This window comes from Dicentrarchus labrax, unplaced genomic scaffold, assembly GCF_905237075.1.
Source record: "Dicentrarchus labrax unplaced genomic scaffold, dlabrax2021, whole genome shotgun sequence".
Classification (NCBI taxonomy): Eukaryota; Metazoa; Chordata; class Actinopteri; family Moronidae; genus Dicentrarchus; species Dicentrarchus labrax.
Window position 1 is genome coordinate 25,094,663 of NW_026136715.1, and position 19,398 is coordinate 25,114,060.

Below are 19,398 nucleotides of genomic sequence, written 5' to 3' on the forward strand. Positions count from 1 at the left end.
GCTCAACTTCCCCTCAGGATGAACCGTAATATCTTGGCTGACTCTGCGTCCAGGACCATCGCTGTATGACCAAATACCATACTAATCAGCCTCAGCTCTTCTTTGTGTTAATTAGCTATTATTAGCATTCAAACACGCTAAGCTAAGATGAGAACGACGATAATCATACCTCCTAAACCTTAATGGTCACTGTGAGCATGTTAGCACGCTGACATTAGAATTGGGCTCAGAGCTCCACTGTGGCTTTGTAGCCTCCCAGGATGCATTATGCCACCATCATCTGGGTGGAGGAGGTAATGTCTTATCTTAAACTGTACAGCTTAAATACACCGCCCAGAAATATGATACAGTCTGCCAACCATTTCTGTCTTATTGATTGAATTTACCTTCCATTAATAAAATGTTTTGTTCCACACTTTCATGTATTGCACAATGAATCTCAGTTTAATTTATTTAATTTTACGTTCATATTATTTTACTAGAAATACTATGTAGAGAGTGTCTTAAAGATCCCCTCCAAACATGTTTTCATACATGAAAAGTCCTCTGCTTTGAATAGAAATTCTAAAAGAAACTCTTAAAATTACATCAACTACTACTCTTTCCCCCTCGTTGAAAATATGTGTTGTTTCAAAAGCTACTGGTTATTTTGACTCTTTGCCAATGTCCACTGTAAAGTGCACTATTTGCCACACTGGGATCAAAACCTGACAGCTAGCAGCAGTAACTCAGGGGGCGGGGCTTAGTAAACTTTGTTAAAAGAAATTGTTTAATTGTTCAAAAGTTACAGTACACCATTAATCAATCAATAAGAAAAGACACAACAGCCAAAATGAATATGAAATCAGATTTATTCCAGACTTTTTGGTGTTACAAATTCACAATAAATCTGGTTGTCCCAGTCAGCCTTATCCATGTTTCTTTATTATTCAGAGCGGAAATGGAAGTAAAGCAGGATGAGAACACCATTTATTTACTGGAGAGCTCATTTTCTCTAATGAAAAAGAAAAAGAGGATCCCAAAAATGAAATATGAAAAGTGTTATATGTGGCTGCTTTTGATGATGTTAAAATTCACAACAAGATGACAGATGTGAGACAACAGAAGAGACTGATCTGAAGGATGAGCTGCCTGCCATGTATGCTTTATAAGACTAGCTAAAACATCCGGACCTCCTTCTGTGCAAATCTAACAACTGCTGTTGACTTTTTGTGTGTGATGACTGTTGGTTTGTAAGGATTCTGTCATGACACTACAAGTATCCTCTTGTCTGCATGACAGCACACCCAGCAACCAAAAGACAGCCAGGCTGACTGATTAAGGGAAGAGAGGACTGACTCATGTCTCTGCTGCTCTTTGTTTATGGTCTAATAATCTCTCTGCCTCTACTTGTGTTTTGATGTAATCTCTGACTCTCTGTAAGGTATGTGGTGCCAAAGAGGGAAGAGCAACACAGCAGCCAACGTGCACTGTACCATTACATGCGAACATTTCTGAGGCTGCTGCGTCTGGAGGACAGGGGCAATAGGAGTATATGGAAGCTTTTAAGAGTGGTTGTCGGGGAGAGGGGGTGTGTCAAAAAGAGGAGAACAAAATGAAGGAAGAAGAAGGATGGAGAAAGATGACTACTGTTTTTAATAACGCCGGGAGCTGACTCTCATGCTGCTGCTGCTGCTGATGGCGCCGCCGCCGCCGCTGCCATAGCCCATGCTGCCGCCGCTGCCATAGCCCATTCCGCCGCCGCCGCCGCCGCCGCTCATACTCATACTCATTCCGCTACCATAGCCGCCGCCGCCGCCGCCGCCACCGCCCATGCCTCCGCCAAAGCCAAAGCCACCGCCGCCGCCGCCGCCGCCGCCTCCTGATCCTGGTAATGAGAATAAGACGTTTTAAATTTTAATTCCCTTATATGTTCTTTTTTATTTAAACTTCAACCAATTTATTTAAAATCAACCAAACAGATAGCTTAACTGAAGGTTTTCTCATTTACAGTTATATTTTCATGAATACAACTGGCTGAATGGTGACGATATATTTCGATACATACCGAAGCCGCTGCTTGAGCTCTGTATGTGGATGGTTGCAGATCCACCACCACTGCCAATTCTGCAGAGAGGTACATGAATGATTAATTTTAGCTGCTGATGTTGCTGCCTGCACAAAGTTCAGGCAGTGTTTCAGAAGATTAAAGGTCTTGTAGCCTGAAGTAGCTCTGTATTTACCTGGACTCCTCTCCTTCCAGCAGTTTCCTGTAGGTGGCGATCTCAATGTCCAGAGCCAGTTTGACGTTCATGAGCTCCTGGTACTCGCGGACCTGGCGGGCCATGTCCTGTTTGGCTCTCTGCAGAGCTTCTTCCAGATCCCTAATGCGGGCCTTGGCATCCTTCACTGCCAGCTCACCACGCTCCTCAGCCTCAGCGATCTGGGCCTCCAGGTTGCCACGCTGGGAGAAAATTAGGAAAAGGAAAGTTAGCAGAAGCTTCAGATGTGATAGTTCTCAGTCAAAATGCCTTCTGAATGTTCACCTTCTGCTTTTTTAAGTATTGAGCTGTAACTGTGACCTTACCTGTCCCTTGACTGCCTCAATCTCATTCTGGAGGCGGCTGATCATGCGGTTGAGCTCAGCTATCTCATTCTTGGTGTTGCGAAGTTCATCTCCAGCTTGGCCTGCAGTGCTCTGGATCTCCTGGAACTGAAGGAATAAGATTCAAAATAACAGATTCATTACAGATTGCACAAACCCTCCTGTCCATTTGTGTGTTTCGTATTAGAGTTGTTGGTGAGAATAATTTCTCTCTGTACCAACCTTCTGCTGGTACCACGACTCTGCATCTGCACGGTTGCGGTTGGCGATCTCCTCATACTGAGCCTTGACTTCTGCCACAATGGAGTCCATGTCCAGGTTGCGGCTGTTGTCCATCTCCACAATGACTGAGGTGTCCTTGATCTGTCCCTGCAGCTCACGCAGTTCCTGCACAAAACATATATGTCATTTTTTAAAATAAAATTGAAAGAGCTGGAGAGTAAAGGTGGTCCAATATCTACTTCTGTTTGTTATCTGTCCTGCCAGTGGCATTTATTGACCCCTTTAATGTGTTAATGTAACTGAAGAAGTGTTTCCCATTTGTTCTTACCGCCTCATAGACAGCTCTGAGGAAGTTAATCTCATCCTGAAGGGCGTCAACCTTGGCCTCCAGCTCAACCTTGTTCATGTATGCGCCATCTACATCCTGTAAGAAGAGAAGAAGGAAGTGTTCTGCATTGGTGATGGGTTAGAGGGAGAGCAATAATTAATTCCACTGTCGCTAATGACATGGTGGATTATAACCGCAGATCCACTCTCACCTTCTTGAGGAGCACAAACTCATTTTCCACACTAGCGCGCTTGTTGATTTCATCTTCATATCTGACACAAAGAGTAGAAAAATTAGCTGATGGAAAACGAGCATGGGCTTCAACAACTGTAGGTCAGCTGCTCCGTGCTTGGTTTCCTGTTTCCTGTGCTGGTGTGAACTCACTTGTTCTTGAAGTCCTCCACCAGTCCCTGCATGTTCCTCAGCTCTCCCTCCAGCTTGATCTTCTCATTGCCAAGCCCATCCAGCTGTCTGCGCAGGTTGGCGATGTAGGCCTCGAACATGCCGTCGATGTTGGAGCGGGTGGTGGTCTGGTCCTGCAGCAGGCTCCACTTGGTCTCCAGCATTTTGTTCTGCTGCTCCAGGAAGCGGACCTGAAAGGCAAAATCATTTGCCAAGTTTAGATCCACTGGTACTAGGGGAAAGGTATTACTATGAATATGAATACAAATCCACATTACTCAAATGATGTAACTCTGCATAAATAGAACGACTTAATATACTGGAATTATCCATATCTATAAGTTTGTGGGCTTTACTACTTTAAGCAGTCTACAAACAGTCTTCATGATTAGGCCTGCCCGCTCTGAGGTAACAAAGATGTTTGTCTTCTTTGTTTTACTTTCCTAGGATGAACCATCAAGCCACACCTGTGTGTGACTTTGCCACACAAAAAGCTCTTGCACCAATATTGGCAGCTGCTGTATTCAAATGCTCCTAGAGGGCAGGGATGTTCTCAACACAATCCAGTGCAGTCTCACTGCACAGTATGGTTGTATGGTATGGCCAAATGCTTGCTCATGGTGGGAATTGTTGGGTCTCTGTAAATAATGCTATAAGGAGTTCGGTCTAGACCTGCTCTATTTGAAAGGTCTCCTGAGATAACTTCTGTTATGAATTGCCGCTATACAAATAAAATTGAACTGAATTGAATTAAACTGTGCTGTACTCTAATGACATCATTGTTTGAGAGCATCTGACATGATCCCGAGAAACATGTTTCAAAGTTTGTTCCTAGGACACAGAGTACAGTGCCGTGCCATCTGCTGTTGAACCCTACAGAAGGTGGAGCTTGTTCCTCCATTTTGACTGTGCATATTAGCCTTTTTTCTCTCCTTTTTTTTTTAGGTGAGGCCAGTGCCACACCTCAGCCTTGTCCCTCCCCTTCCCTGACCACTCCCTCACTTCCAGGATGCATACTTTCACTGAGTGAACTTGCCTGGCTCAACCCTCAGTAATTAATGCTACTTGCCCAAAGCTATTAACTGTCACATTGACTGAGTACAGATGCTTCAAAGATATGCCATTTATGTAATTCTATTTCACAGAAATATCAACTTAAAATTCACAATACACACATAATTCTTCCTCTCCTTAAACCACTACTTGCAATAGTGTGAATGCATCATTGAACAATGTTTAATTTGAATCATCCAATCATTGGAAGTCGACCGTGAATGAACAGGATCAGATCACCAGTGTGCAATATACACACAATGCAGAAAAAGCTAAATGAGCATTTTCTCTTGCAGGGTGCCGTTAACCTGTTATTAATTTCTGCCTGGGACAAAAGGCCCCTCGTCCTCATTTCAAGGTCTTCGGTTATACATGAAGGCGTATATGGGTGAATTAAAAAAACCTGTCCTTAATCATACGGAATAAATGGCAATTCAGAAATGTTTGAAACATCCACTTGAACTGCAAGTATTGTACAATGCATTGCAAAGAGTTAAGATGGGGTCCACTTTCTGCAGCACCACTGGTAGCTTGAAGAGTCCTTGCTGCCATGGCAGTAGGTGATAACCTGATACTTTCCTCCCCTCATATTGAGAGCCACCAGTCACTGGATATGACCACTCTAATGTTTCCTGCCTCTCACTCTACACAGAGACAGTTGGCAAGTTGTCAATTACAACTTATGCAAAGAGAAGTTAAAGGAGTAATGGTCGGCTTTCAGTTTCAATGTAGAGGCTAGCTGACGTGAACACTGTTTGAGATGAGAGGTACCCTCGCTGCAGTTTCAGACGACTAACTAAATTATATTGATACTAATAATAGTGCACTTGGTAGTATTAGTTTTCAGAGTTATCTCTAGCTGCGCCCTGTGTGTGCACATCATTCAGGTTTGGATCAGTTGCTGTGTAATAATTAATGAGCTCAGGTGGCCTTTCAGAGGCAGTCTGTTGCAGCTCTTCACGCTTCTTGCACAAACCAATGATCTCCACTGTGTGCAGTGCATCTAAATCATCATCACTACTTCAGGGTTAACATATCAAAACTATATTTACTATAACAGTATAACAGTTCATTCTTATTAAATGGTGTGGGACAGTGTCTGTTTCAGTCACTGACAGAAAAAGGCTACTCACCTTGTCAATGAAGCTGGCGAAGCGGTTGTTTAAAGTCTTGATCTGCTCTTTCTCTTGGGTACGAACAGTCTGGATGGCGGGGTCGATCTCAAGGTTCAAGGGGGCCAGCAGGGTCTGGTTGACTTGGACGTTTGTGATAGGAGCCATTCCGCCACCAAGACCACCGCCGAAACCACCACCAGCACCTCCACCGAAACCACCACCGAAACCACCACCGAAACCACCACCACCACCAGCACCTCCACCGAAACCACCACCGAAACCACCACCACCACCACCACCACCTCCACCGAAGCCATAACCACCACCACCACCTGACCTAAGCATTGAGCCGCCTCCAAAACTGGATGACACTGAGTATGCTGGCTTTGATGATATAACGGCCGATCTTGAGGAAAATTGTCTTCCTCCTCCTCCTCCTCCACTCCTGATACCACCGCTGAAACTACCACCACTGAAGCTGCCACCTCCACCACCGCCGCTGCTTCCAAAGCTGGACCTAACCGTTTTCACGGTCATACTAGATCTGGACGACGACATGGCTTGTTTCGTTTCCTCTGAAAGGAAAGGATTAACAGAGAAAAGGGGGAGCAGAGAGAGAGAGAGGTTTGGAAGAGCACACTAAGAGGAGAGTCAAGTCCCTCTAAGTGTCTTCTTTCTGTCCGTGATGGATTTTTATCTGTTTCCAACTGTGGAGGAGGTCCCAGTGAGCTCCACCTCAACTGCACCTCCCACTCTACCCTCCTCCAATTACCTGGATCCTGGAAGGTGCACTTGCAGGCAGGCAGATTGGCTTGGAGCAGCTCAGTCTGTCAGACAGGTAGGACTGCTACCCCTGTAAAGTGATCGGGGCTTGACACACCCAGGTGCTCGCAGAGGAATGGCATCAGAGCCTGGGGTGAAAGGGGGAAAAGGACATGTTGGCAAAGACATTTTTACTTGATTAGCTGAGGGCTTTCTGGGAGGTGTGGGTGGTTGGAGGAATTGGAAGGTGGAGACAAGCCCTACGTACTCACCGATCCACTGTTTTCTGCTTTTCATCTTCTCGCAAGATAGATAAAATACGAATATTTAGAGGTACTGCTAGCATTTAAATAGGTGAAATATCACTAGGATTTGCAAAACACATTCTGACCAGCTGTTTTTAAAGTTGATCTTACATATGAATGTATGCATGTTAGTACATTGTATGTATGCATTTGTGCATGAAGACTTTCACGTTTACATTGAATTAACAACTGCTCAAATTCTGGTAGGACTTTGCCACACAGTGACCATTTAAAGACCATCTATGTTCTCTGATCCTTATTTAGGATTATATAGGGCGATGCACAAACACTGCATACTTGTTTTTATCTCCAGTTTTCAATCCGTTTTGTGATTCTGCAATCACAGTATTCAACAAAATAAAACAGCCAACTACAATAAAACATATAATCATGAGTTAAATTTAATAAGATTGATATCTGGGATTAAAAAAACACACACCACACTGTCAGGGGTGATGTAGATTAACAAGAACACTGTTTCTCCAGAGACATGTTGCTGTTTTATTTACATATGTCATATACCTTTTTACTATGAGCATTTCTACTGTATTGGGGTGGAGGCAGAAATCTCAGAGACAGATACATTAAAAGCTGCATGGCTAAACACAAGCAGGGATGAGTGAAAAAATATAATTTTTCATTTGGGTAAATTGACCCTTTGACCATACTGTAATGCAGGAAGGATAAATAGGTAAACACTCAGAAATGAGTCTGGAATTCCAGAGTTATTTATTTAATTCACCACCTTGTTGTTTATGTGTTCAGGCCTGCAGCTTGTAGGTGCTTGAGGGCACTGTACATACTATCTTTAATACTCACACCCCTCTATGCCCTTCAGTAGATCGCTAGGTTCAGTAAGTGTCACTACTTACATGTACTTACACGTTATGAATATTTACTGCACTATTTTAAATGTTTAAACTTTAAAAAGGTAATTTACACCTTGGATCTCTATTGCATTAAGTAAAAGAACATCATGCGTTACATGTAGATTTAAGATTTGTGCTGTCATAATTGCAACTGTTGATGCCTGTTGAAACACATCTCAACAGCTCTGGTTTAGGTGTTGGCCTCCCACTCTCTGTACGGTAGTAGCATCTAAATGAGCTGTAGGGCAAAACTGAGCCACACCTAAAAAAAATTGCCAGTGCTTCACTCTCACTTCTAATATTCTTTTGTCTAAGAACTACATACTGCAACGTACTATATGTTCAAGCATCTTTGCATTAGTTAAACATGTTTTGGGGGAAACAAAGCATTATAAAGTATATTCATATCTGCAAAGTGTTCACTTTTAACAGTTTCTAGGTTTATTTGCAGTAGTTTCCCTAAATATACATCAACTTAACCTTAATGTATGGTTAGGCAACTAAATCCATGTGATTTTGGTTTTTTACATTTTTACATTGTCACCATGTATTTATTGAGACCTGGTTGGCCTGGTAGGTGAACACCCAACTGGTCTCAGGCCACAGGGCAAAGCATTGACCTAGGGCACGACCAAACACAATCAGCAGCCATTACGTTCCACCATCACAGTGACGAGTGAGACAGTCGTGGCAGGCTGCACGTGTTGGTTGCTGCTCAGCACACTGAGACTTGGCAGGCCTGGTTTGTTTCAGGATTCAGGACTGATTGTGCAACACTACTACTACCACCACTACTTCACATGCATTAAATGCATGCATGCAATTGTGAAGCAGATAGCATGCTTTGCCATCAGTATTTAAATTTTTGGGGTGCATTCCAATTAAAATCCAGTCATGCTTTCAAACGTAAGGGGGGAGGGCAAGTAGAGGACGATGACGACCACATCTGGTGCAGATGAATGTACAGGGAATTGCAATACATTACCTCAAGTACAGTACTTAAGTACAAATTTACTTGAGTATTAAACTAATTTAACCCTTTATCGAGAGAGGAACAATATATGGTAACTTCCTTATGACAGTTTTTATTACACTTACACATTTTTCTTTGTTGATATACTGATATTATAATACACTGCACTGTTACTGTTTTCTTTCACAAATAACTCAAAGTGGGCTTGATCTTCATTTGCTTCTGGCTTATTTATTACATATTTTCATAGTATATTGATGTGGTATATTTCTTTTGCAGCTGCTGTCTGCTCAGTCCTTCTATGGGAAGAGGAGGCCTGCTGTGCCACAGACTGTTGTTGTGCCAGCCCACCTAGACATCATTGACTTTGATTTGCAGCCTAAAACTGAAACTTTTTAAAAATGCCAAAAAAGAAAAAATGTCTTCTTATATCCACCAATAACACTCCAGGGTTGAAAGTTTAAATTTCCAAGTATTTCAATGAGTGCCCTATAAAGGGTTAAACCATTTAAGTAATATGTTGTGCAAAAATGTTTTATAGTTCCAGATTTTATGATTTAAGATTTGCTGCTTTTCCTTTCAGTTATTTTACTTTATTTGTAATAATTGTCTTTGTGAAGTAATGATTTTATTTTAATGTCCAGTGTGTAACATTTAACATGATCTATTGGCAGAAATGCAATATAATATTACGTGAGCAACTACACCGCTAGAAGCCATTCAGTCTTACACACTGGTTCTCTAGATAAGATATAATATATATATAATAGTTTCTCCACCACTAACTATAAACTCCTCCTTCCAAACCACAAACCTCCAGTACAGCAGAAAGTTGAACTTTCTGCTAAAAATGGAAATAACTGATCTCATGGCTACCTCACATAAGTCTTAAACCACTGCCATGTTAATACTGTTCTCCTAGACTTCTGCTCTGTGACACTAAAAATGTATGTGTCCATAGCTTAACTGTAGAAGTGTGGTAATGTATAGAAAACTGTATAGAAAAAGATATAAAACATTTATGTGTCATTTCTACTGCTCCTCCTATGTGAGGAACAGCTCCCTACTGCAAAGACAATGAAAAGTGTAAAAAATGAGGGCCTCACCCTTTTACATTTTTAACCTTTTCATAAAAACTGGTCATAACAATAAATATCATTACTTTAAACCAAAAAGCTGTCCACCATTCCTTAAAGGCAGTGGCACCCACAAATCTGGTACAGGGTTGTATTTGATCTCACATGATATGACAGGTGACACTTCAGGCTTTCTAGTCAGTGCATGTAGTGGAATGTTCACAAGCTCCTTTTCTCTGTGAGAACCAACCTTGAGATGGGAGTTTACTCTACTGAAACTTGGCAAGAGGGACTGCTGAGAAAAGAAAGAGTAATTAAAGAGGCAGAGGAGTTGAAAGTAGTAATAGTAGCAATACTTGCTATTTTCTGGGGCCAATTAGAACAGCGTCGGTATTATATAATGTTGTAAGTTGATACTTTGCTGTGGATCGCGCTTGAGAGCAACCTCCAGCATTGTGCTGTGGTTTTTTTTTTTTGCTGTTTGTCTTGGCCAGGGCAAGGACTATTTAGTCATAGACTGTGTGCCACACCTTGGTGGTCAGGTCAGGTGAGTCAAGGGTGTATTACTCTAATAAGCCATTGGAAAAGTTGCCCTTGCATTGTTAATGTAAACCAAAGCTCATTTTACAGTACATGGTTGAATATCTTCAAGCAACGTCCTATTGACAAAACAGAAGCATGGGAGGTGCATAATGAGGGTCAACAATGATAAAACTCCACCTGTATGGAGAAGCATGATTACTCTAGTACAGAGAAGGTTTAAATCCTAAGGCAACAGGACACATGAATAATCTGCTGCTAAGAAGGGAGGCCTACTGGAGTGACATGAATGTTGCATTTTATCTTGTAGTAAAATGTTCTATGTCTAAATCATGTGCAGTTTAAACCTTGATTGCAATATGATTATTCTTTTTGCGTTTTCATGTGCATTTAACATTTTAACAAAACCTATATAAACTATGTGTGGACTGCCATCTTAACTGAAGTATTTATAATATATATATATATATATAAAATATTATAAATAAATAATAAATGATACCATATTGTGAAGCCGTCTGTTTTACGTTAAGTCATTTCTGTCATTACAGATCCATGCACAGAGGTGCATAGCTAAGAATCACAGAGCAGATATTCAAACAGCCCTTCAACCTCATACAAGTCCAATATTGTGGAAAACAACACATTCAATGCTGCAGCCCAAGCAAGTGTCAGACAAAGCAGCTTCAGACCAAAAATATGCAAGAACTTTTTTTTGATGGTGTGAGTCCATATATCTATCTAATTTATGACATATATGTTGTATTCTTTATTGTTCTGACAAATCAAACCCATAATGATTATTTTCATTGTTACAAGCTAGCTTGCTTGTTACAATGGAGCTAGTCAGTCCACTAACATTTAGAAAGTCTCAAAGAGCCACACAATTAAGTTAGCGACTCAGCCACGCCCAGCTGGTCGAAGGTTGTAGTGTGCATGCTCTATAGGCTGCACAATGCAGAAGATCCAGGTAATTTTATACCTTAAAGTCTTTTTTTGCTTCATGCGCCACTGAGCAATTTCATAGGAATGAACACAGCCACATCTCTAACTCTGTATTCTCCCTTAATACATCCATGGTAAATACAAGCTGACATTAGCTTCAAACCATGCAATAAATAGATGCTCTAAGCGAAAAGTGTGCAATTGTGTAAATGCAATAAAAAATATTAGAATATACATTATAAGCAAAATGTATATGTCTAAGATGTAAGTATTTTTACAGTAGTAGTAGTATTAGGGCTGCCAACTCTCATGCATTGACCATAAGACTACACTGACACTGAGACAATAGGCAAGTATGCTGATCAACCATACTTATTCATCATTGACCATGATTACTGACTTGGCTTTTCATCTATAAATTCTTTAATATTGTGAATTTGGCGGCTGAACTTTTTAAACAAACTTCCTAAGGAGTGGGTAATGTCACAGAAGGCTTACTTATAACAATTCACCAACTGAACTGAACCGATACCAAATCTCATTCGAAACTAAATTCAGGTTGCCAGCCCTGTTTAATTTATCTGTACACATGTACTACTACACTTGTGACACAATACTGACTCATTGTATTTGTTTGCATTTGTTTTTCTTTTAACAAGCCATCTCTGTCATGCCTGAGTTAGCAGCTGTCAACAAACAATTTTATAGTCTAGCAAAGCATTGATTATAGAGTATGATAAACTTTTCCACTTCTTGTTAAACTAGCTATAAACATGTAGTTACACGGTGGGCCCTCAGCTCGGACAGGGTCTGTAGATGCAAGAAGCTAATTATGCACTCTGTGCTCATGGGATGTTTATCTTTTTCCACCAATCACCTGTAAGACATAACCAGAATTATGGTTCATGAATGTTTAAAAGCTATGACGTTATGTCAAAGATGTATTGTGTTGAGATATCCACTGATATTAGCACGCTAACTAACTCGCCATGGCTGACTGCGTCCTGGCCCCGTATTATAATCCCACCAGCAGTCACACTGGATTCTGCTCTGATCCGGAGTCGTTTCGGCACTAGGAGAGCTCAGGGTTTAGTTTTTAAAATTTTAAGGATTCTCACTTGTCAACCTGTCTGCAAGCGCACTGTTGTTATTGTAGCCATGTGTCCACAGGAGACAGGACAAAAAGGGGACTGCTTAGAGGAAAGTATGAACTTTAATATGAACTAAGTTAGCATAGCCTTGATCAATCCAAACTCCATTCAGAAAACAAGCATTTTAAAAGTTGTTAGCTTGTCATCTTGCAGACAGATCTGAATTTACAAATCAGCAACATGATTATTTCTAAATGCTTTTGATACAAGTATTGCTATAAGAGTCACAGCAAAACCTGTTTATTTTGGGTTCACATCGCTGTACTAAGTGGGTTCAGCTGCGAATGAAAACAAATATTCCCATTGGCATTTTGTAACCACTTGGCATTAGTGATGAGGAAAGTTTGGAAGTTTGGATAGTTCGCCATCATTTTGAGGACTTTTCAAGGTGTATTACTCTTGTGGATTTGCTACTTTAACATTAGTGATTTGTATCAATTATTTAAATTAGAACCAATTAGCTTTGCCCAAATATTTTATTCATATCCAGTATCTCGTAAATGACCTTGTACCACAGAAACCACACTGAGCACAGTTCTGTGTCATCTCTGATGAAACTTATACACATGAGATGCTCGCAAAAATAAAAAAATATATATATAGTTTATATAGTTGAGCGTGTGGCTGCTGCAGCAAGGACTCAGCCCTGGTACATGGGGCGCGAGCTCCGCCAGGTCATCTATCAGGCCGCGCCCAAATACGTTCACTAATAACACATAACGGCAAAAAGAAAATTCATGACTCCTAGTAAGCTCCTTTATTGGATGTTATTTGGCAATCTTCTGCATGCACAGATAGGCTGCAAAGTCTAAAGTAAGCCTAATGGACTTTCCGCATTCTTCAACACAAAAAAATAGTATGGATATAAACCAAGACTGAAGTTTGTGCTTGTTTTCCCTTATTGTGATCAACTGTCTAAGCATGAGCGACTTTTGGCAATCAGATTTATTTATCTTGTGCTACAAGCAACTATATGGGTTCTGAGTTGTCTTGGTGCATTTAAATAAACACAGCACAACAGTCAAAAACGATCTCTCATTCTCACAATTGTTTTTTTAAATTCCTTTAGGGATGTCTTAAAGGTTAGGTTGTTTATCTGTAAAGGTCTCCTCTAGGCAGTACACGAAAGGTTAAGCCACTGAACAGCAGCAGCTAAAGGGTACGACATGTTGAAACACCGCACACTCATTATGTATTTTAGTCCCAAAAAAGTGGAAATGTGAAGTTAAAGGGGAATCCACTTAAGTCCTCTGTCTCTATCTTTGTTTTGCTCTGGCCAGACTGCAGTACAAGAATAAAGTGAAGTAATTCTTTTTTCTATGTTTCATCCTTTTTATCTGCATCTTGTTTTAGATTTATGTTTTATATTTAGACAGCACTTTTTAAAGCCGTTATGTCCCACTGAGCTGTTGACAGTCAGTGCAGTTAGCGGCGCTACAGTACATTTCTATGATTAATGCATGGTGCTGACTGAATCTGCACACAGTTCTACTACTCCCTCTTTCACATTACATTCAGATTAATTACTTGTTCTACAAAAGCCACTACAGAGGAGTGTTAGTGGACCGAGTCCATCAAGCCAGAGGGGAATTCTGCTAGGCTGCATAAAGAGAAGATTATTATGGTTGCCACACCTTCACATGAATTAGGAGGATACAGTACACAGTTAACCACCATGACTGCAATGTTCCCTTCGGTAGGACTCATAGCCCTTTCTATTCACTTTAATGACAATGCAGCAAACACTGAATAATAACCTAAACATGCTTCTCAATGCAACTGAAGTTGCAGTTCATGTATTTCACTTGCTGAAGACCAAACTGAAGACCAAAAATCCCAGAATCAAGCATGTGAAAATTCAAAGGAGAGAGACACAGAGAGACATCTACCGTGGTGGGTACCATCTTAGAATGGATGCAGTACATAGCAACAACAGGGAAGTATCTGCTAATTTATATATATATGTATGCATAAGCAGATACTACACTAGACAACAAAATGTGTCTCTGTCCTGCTACTTACAGACCGCATCAGATATAGTTATACTGCACATAACAACCTGAATGCTGCAGTAATGACATTACTGTTTCTCTGCAAGCCATAAAAGTGGCACAAGAAGCATCTGTCAGCGTTCTGAAAACGTGCCAGTCACTGGGATACACCTTTCTACAGCTCTAATCTTTTGCAGCCACACCCAGTACTACAACAGCCAGAGGGCAAACTGGCACAGCGGAGGCAAAGCCGAACTTGAAGCTGGCAGTGTAGAACAAGATCCTCGCATATTTCTTTGCTGCCTTCATTGGCAACCAAAAATAGGGTAGAGCTGTGCATGTGTAGTATTTGAACAAAAAACACAAATTCAATATCCAATTTACAAACACAAATGGTCTGTATGGGTTATTTTATTTGTATTGTATCCATTTGTGTTCTGGCTAGTCACATTGTGTGTGTGTGTGTGTGTGTGTGTGTGTGTGTGTGTGTGTGTGTGTGTGTATGTCTGGGTTTGTGAATGGTTAATACATGAGACCAACATCAAAGAAGTGAGATGTGGGAAAGACGAACCACACCCTGGCAACAATACCTGCATCCTGAGATTACACAGGTAGACAAACTTTGAAGTAACCTGCAAGTAAATCTGCAAGCACTGCTTCAGTCCTTCCTATGTATATTGTCTATTTCTGAGTGTATTGATGGGGTTAACAACAGCAACAACTAAGATCTGGAACAGTGAAGTCCCAAGACCACAGTCGGTCCGGTCAATTGACAGACTATATAACGGACAGAGCTTCCAGGTCTGTGAAGTGAAGCCAAAGCGGAAGTGTCTTAAACCTGGCCAGCAGGGGGCAGCTCCATTGGCCGCAATAAAAATCAGTGCCACAGAGAAATGAGCTGACTTCTCATTTGATTGATTAGCTCAGTAAACAGTTTCCTTATTAAGTTTATGGTCTCAATCTCTTGCTTCAAATGTTCATTTAGAAAATTATGGTCCAATTTAGAGTAAAATAGACAATAAAGCAGGCCTTTAGGCGTGGCTACCTTGTGATTGACAAGTCATTCGGAGTGATTGCGCCAGGGCAACGCACAACACTTAGATCAAACTATCTCAAACTAGGCAGTGCTGATCAATTACGAATCAAGATTCTGTTACTGCCTATTTCTCACCTAAAATCTTTTCAGAAACATATTTTAGTATACTGTTTAGTCATTGTTTCCTGCTCACAGCTCACAGCATGTCACCACCGCTCGCTCCGAAATATACATATACATACACAAGGCCTCAAAAGGGTACAAACCAATGGGTAACATCATGATAGGTTCACACTTGGTTACGCTCAGTGCTGTGGTAACTGACAGGTGACTTCTTGGAAACAAACCGCAGCAGCACCACAGCCCATGAATGCTGAGCACCATTTCATCTAAATGAACTACTAAGAGAGCGTTTCAGATTTTCACACAGATGTAAAGACATATGGATGGATGCTCTATTAACACACTCCTAATGTCATGAGAGGAACGACAGGCACGCAAACTTGCTGGCCCACATCAATCCAGTAATGGCTTATATAACTATAATCACCTCAGGCATTCTAAGGAGAATGTTCCATATCTTAAATTACACTGCACATGCCCTGACACAGCATGACGTTTAAAATGAATGCATACACTAAAGATGAGGATAATTTATTAGACTGTTCATTTAGATGTGTTTTTTTTTTTGGCATGTATAAGTGACATGAAGCCCAGAGATGAGTTGACAAGGGAGTCTTATCCTTGGTATACCTGCTCACTCTCAGAGCCGGAAGAAGCTTGCCACAGTCCAGCTGCATATGTTCTTATCATTGACAGCTGCACAACCTGTAAAGCAGGCTGCCCTGGGGCCGTTATTCACCCATGAGAGTGGATCTGGGAGTTTCTGCAGCGACTGTCACTTTTGACAACTTTTAGCATCTGCTACATTAGCTTTGACTCTTAGCGTACATGAATTCAACATTATTATATGCGCAGCAATAAGGACACACAATTAGCTCTCCAGAAGATGATCTTGACCTTGTTTTTCTTGATCTTGAGGGTCATGTGCTCAGTTGCTAACTTCTGTTTCCATTGAAATTTGATTTATTTGGTTTTGAAAAACCCTTTTGCTATGGCATTTTGTTTAGTGTTATGGTAAAGACTCAGAAGTCTGTAGCATGAAGGGACGGCAAACTTGTGTTGTATAATGATAAATACATTTCACTGCTGAGATTTTAAAAAGGTTCATAGTGGCAAAAAGCACTCATCTACGTTGACTGTGCTTTATACACACACACACACACATATATAAATATATACTTTTTTATTATTATTATGATGCTACAACATGGCCATATTTAAATACATTTGCAGTTATCTCCGTGCAATGTTCCATTATTAATCTGTATATAAAATGGTGTATATATATTATATCTTGAATTTTTCTATTATTTTTTAATTTAATTATTTAATTTCTTGAGCTGCTGTAACAAGCGTGTGTCTTTCCAAGTGTGTGATCAATCTATCTTATCTTTTCTTTTTTCAGATTGTAATGTTTCAGTATCAGTATGTGTTTTCTGTAACTCTTGGGTTTTATCAGTGCATCAGTTCACTGGTTTATTGTTTTAATTCCTGGCTGTCACTCTGTCACTCACTGAAATAGCTGAAGGTAATTCATGTAATATGCTCAGAGGTACAGTAAGCACCTTTAACTTTAGCTTGCGCAAAGCAAGTTTATAGTGCAGTTTGAGTGAATGAGGTGGGATAGGGCTGGTGACTTATTTGTTTTAATAAAAGACAATTGCTTAAAATCTGGACACTGAAATTGTTTACCGTTACCAGTCATAGAAAAACAAATGCAGTTTTATGTGATTTCAATTTCAGATTGCGCACAAGATTACACTGGCTTTACTGTCATACTCTAGGTGATGAATTATTGATAAAGCACCTGCAGGCATCCCTGCTTCTGCAGAGTTACTGAACATTATGTAAGAGCATGCAAGCCAAATTGTGGAACTCGACAGCAAAATACAAATTAGTATCATATTCAGTTTACTGGCGCTATTTACAGCATATAAAAGATCATTTTATTGACAGTGTGGTCATTTTGGGACAAAACAGAACAACATAAATCTTCATCTTCAAGGACACTTCAGCAGGGACTAGGGAATGAAACCTGGACGGTTCTAACAGCTGTCTTTTAAACAATGTCTGCAAAGCCTATTTTCCTCGATGTTGGAAGGGACAACAGTTGATAAAGAGTGCAAGAAAATATCAAATACCATGTAAGGCAGGACAATAATCAAATTCAATCAATTTACTGCCAATATGAATCCCTGACCAACCTACATGAAGCCATACTGCAATATTCAGTGTATAAAACTGATGATGGCTAAACAACCAATGACAGATCTAACCTATACTGATATATGGTCATCAGATTTTTCAAACCTTCAAAGTATCCAGTATTGTTTGGCTATAATTTCAGGTCAAATCACCCAGTACTAATGAACTGGTAACTTATAATATTTATATGCTGTATATTAAAAGTTGCTGTTGGAATATCAGCATCATGCTGTGCTCTCTTGGTGACAGATTCTTGGTGGTTGCATAAGAGACAACTGTACAAAAACTACAAGCCGTCTTTTGTAGAATGATCTCACCAGAGAAGATTCATAGTGACAAGTTGTTTATGCATCTCTTTATCTGTTTGTTGATGTTGGCAAACGGGTTGAGTGTAGATGCTCAAATTGCTGAGTGCACTATTTTAGCCAAGGTGGCACTGAACACTAAGCACCTTTCCACATACGCCTCACCCTGCTCCACGCCTCTCGGGAACTCACCCTGCAGTCTGCATCCAAGAGTCTTACTAATACTAATTGCTTCTTCTTTTCCCATGGTTAATCACCTCAGTGTGAACAAGCTTCCGCACTTGCCTCTGAGTCGGGAACTTGTCCTGGTATTCAACAGGTGATGAAATGTATTTATTTACTCTTTGCATTCTCAAGCCTGTTGCACACTTGAAATTTCATGAATGAGAAAAATATGAACTTGAAAAGAATTAAGACAAACATTCTAGTTTTACCCTAAGCAAATACAATAGATATAAGGCTATTTGCTTGGGTGAGAATAGGATTCAAAGGCAGCTTTAAGGGACGTTAAGTCAGGGTTAGAGAATGGTGTCACCTGTCAGCAGGCTCTGTAGATTTATGATGGCACATGCACGGCAGGGTTTTCAAAGGCGCAGTCACCCACCTTTTGACACATTTTACTGTGTACAAAGGACTTTGTTACTAGTATGTTCTACGGGTCAGCTCATTAGTCCCAAGCAGCAGCCTTTATGGCTGGCATATGAAGCCAACACGGAAGTGCCAAAAACTGCAGTTCCTCTAACTGTGAGTCAATCTCCATAAGGCCCCATGTTAAAATGTCCAACTTCACAGCAGAAATAAACATGGTTACAGTACAGGGGTTAAATTATTACATAACTCATCAGTTTAAATTATATTAAGGCTTAAAGTCATGTATAAGAAAGGGCATGGCCGTCTTGAGTTCATTCAGCCCACCTCACCTCCACCCACGCTTCACGTCTTAGCCAGGAACCAGCGCAGTCAGGACTGCCAAGATGGTGACGGCCAGAGCCGACCACACTGACCCTTCGCAAACCTATGGACGACATCACAGAGACTACAGTATGTCTGTTTTTAATAATAAAGTACATGGTTAGTCCTCTTCTACCCAAACCATTTTACAGCAAAATTTGAAGGCCCAAACATTGCAGTGCCATGACAGATGTTGCACAAAGAAGTAAAAATCGAATCTATATATATATATGGTATAGCTAGTATATGTGCTGCAGAGTTAAGCAGTCCAACTTGTCACACACTAACTCAAACTAGTCCCATCCTACCATACATTCTTTTGTTCACAAATCATCTCAGTCCAACATCTTTTACTTTGGCATTTACATTTTGTAAGCCTTCGAACGCTGATGATGGACTGATTTATTTCATTTTTGCTTACTCCACCCCATCTATAGATCAAGGCTTGGTTCCCCGGTGCAA

At 40.6% G+C, this 19,398-nt stretch overlaps 1 protein-coding gene across 1 annotated transcript; it reads right to left on the reverse strand.

Annotated features, from left to right (window-relative positions):
• Window positions 1-833: 833 nt before the first annotated feature.
• On the reverse strand, window positions 834-6,388 carry krt5 (keratin 5). The gene is made up of 9 exons (XM_051425032.1): window positions 5,723-6,388; window positions 3,519-3,727; window positions 3,346-3,406; window positions 3,135-3,230; window positions 2,807-2,971; window positions 2,567-2,692; window positions 2,223-2,443; window positions 2,048-2,106; window positions 834-1,867 (listed from the first exon to the last, which is right to left on the reverse strand). The coding sequence occupies exons 1-9, from the start codon at window positions 6,260-6,262 to the stop codon at window positions 1,635-1,637; spliced, it is 1,710 nt and encodes a 569-aa protein (XP_051280992.1). The 5' UTR covers window positions 6,263-6,388; the 3' UTR covers window positions 834-1,634.
• Window positions 6,389-19,398: the final 13,010 nt, after the last annotated feature.

Coding starts and splice junctions, on each gene's coding strand:
- krt5 (XM_051425032.1), bottom strand. CDS start 6,262: ATGTCGTCGTCCAGATCTAGTATGACCGTGAAAACGGTTAGGTCCAGC. Junction 3,407..3,518: donor GTGGAGGACTTCAAGAACAA/GTGAGTTCACAC, acceptor TCTTTGTGTCAG/ATATGAAGATGAAATCAACA. Junction 2,444..2,566: donor TTGAGGCAGTCAAGGGACAG/GTAAGGTCACAG, acceptor ATTTTCTCCCAG/CGTGGCAACCTGGAGGCCCA.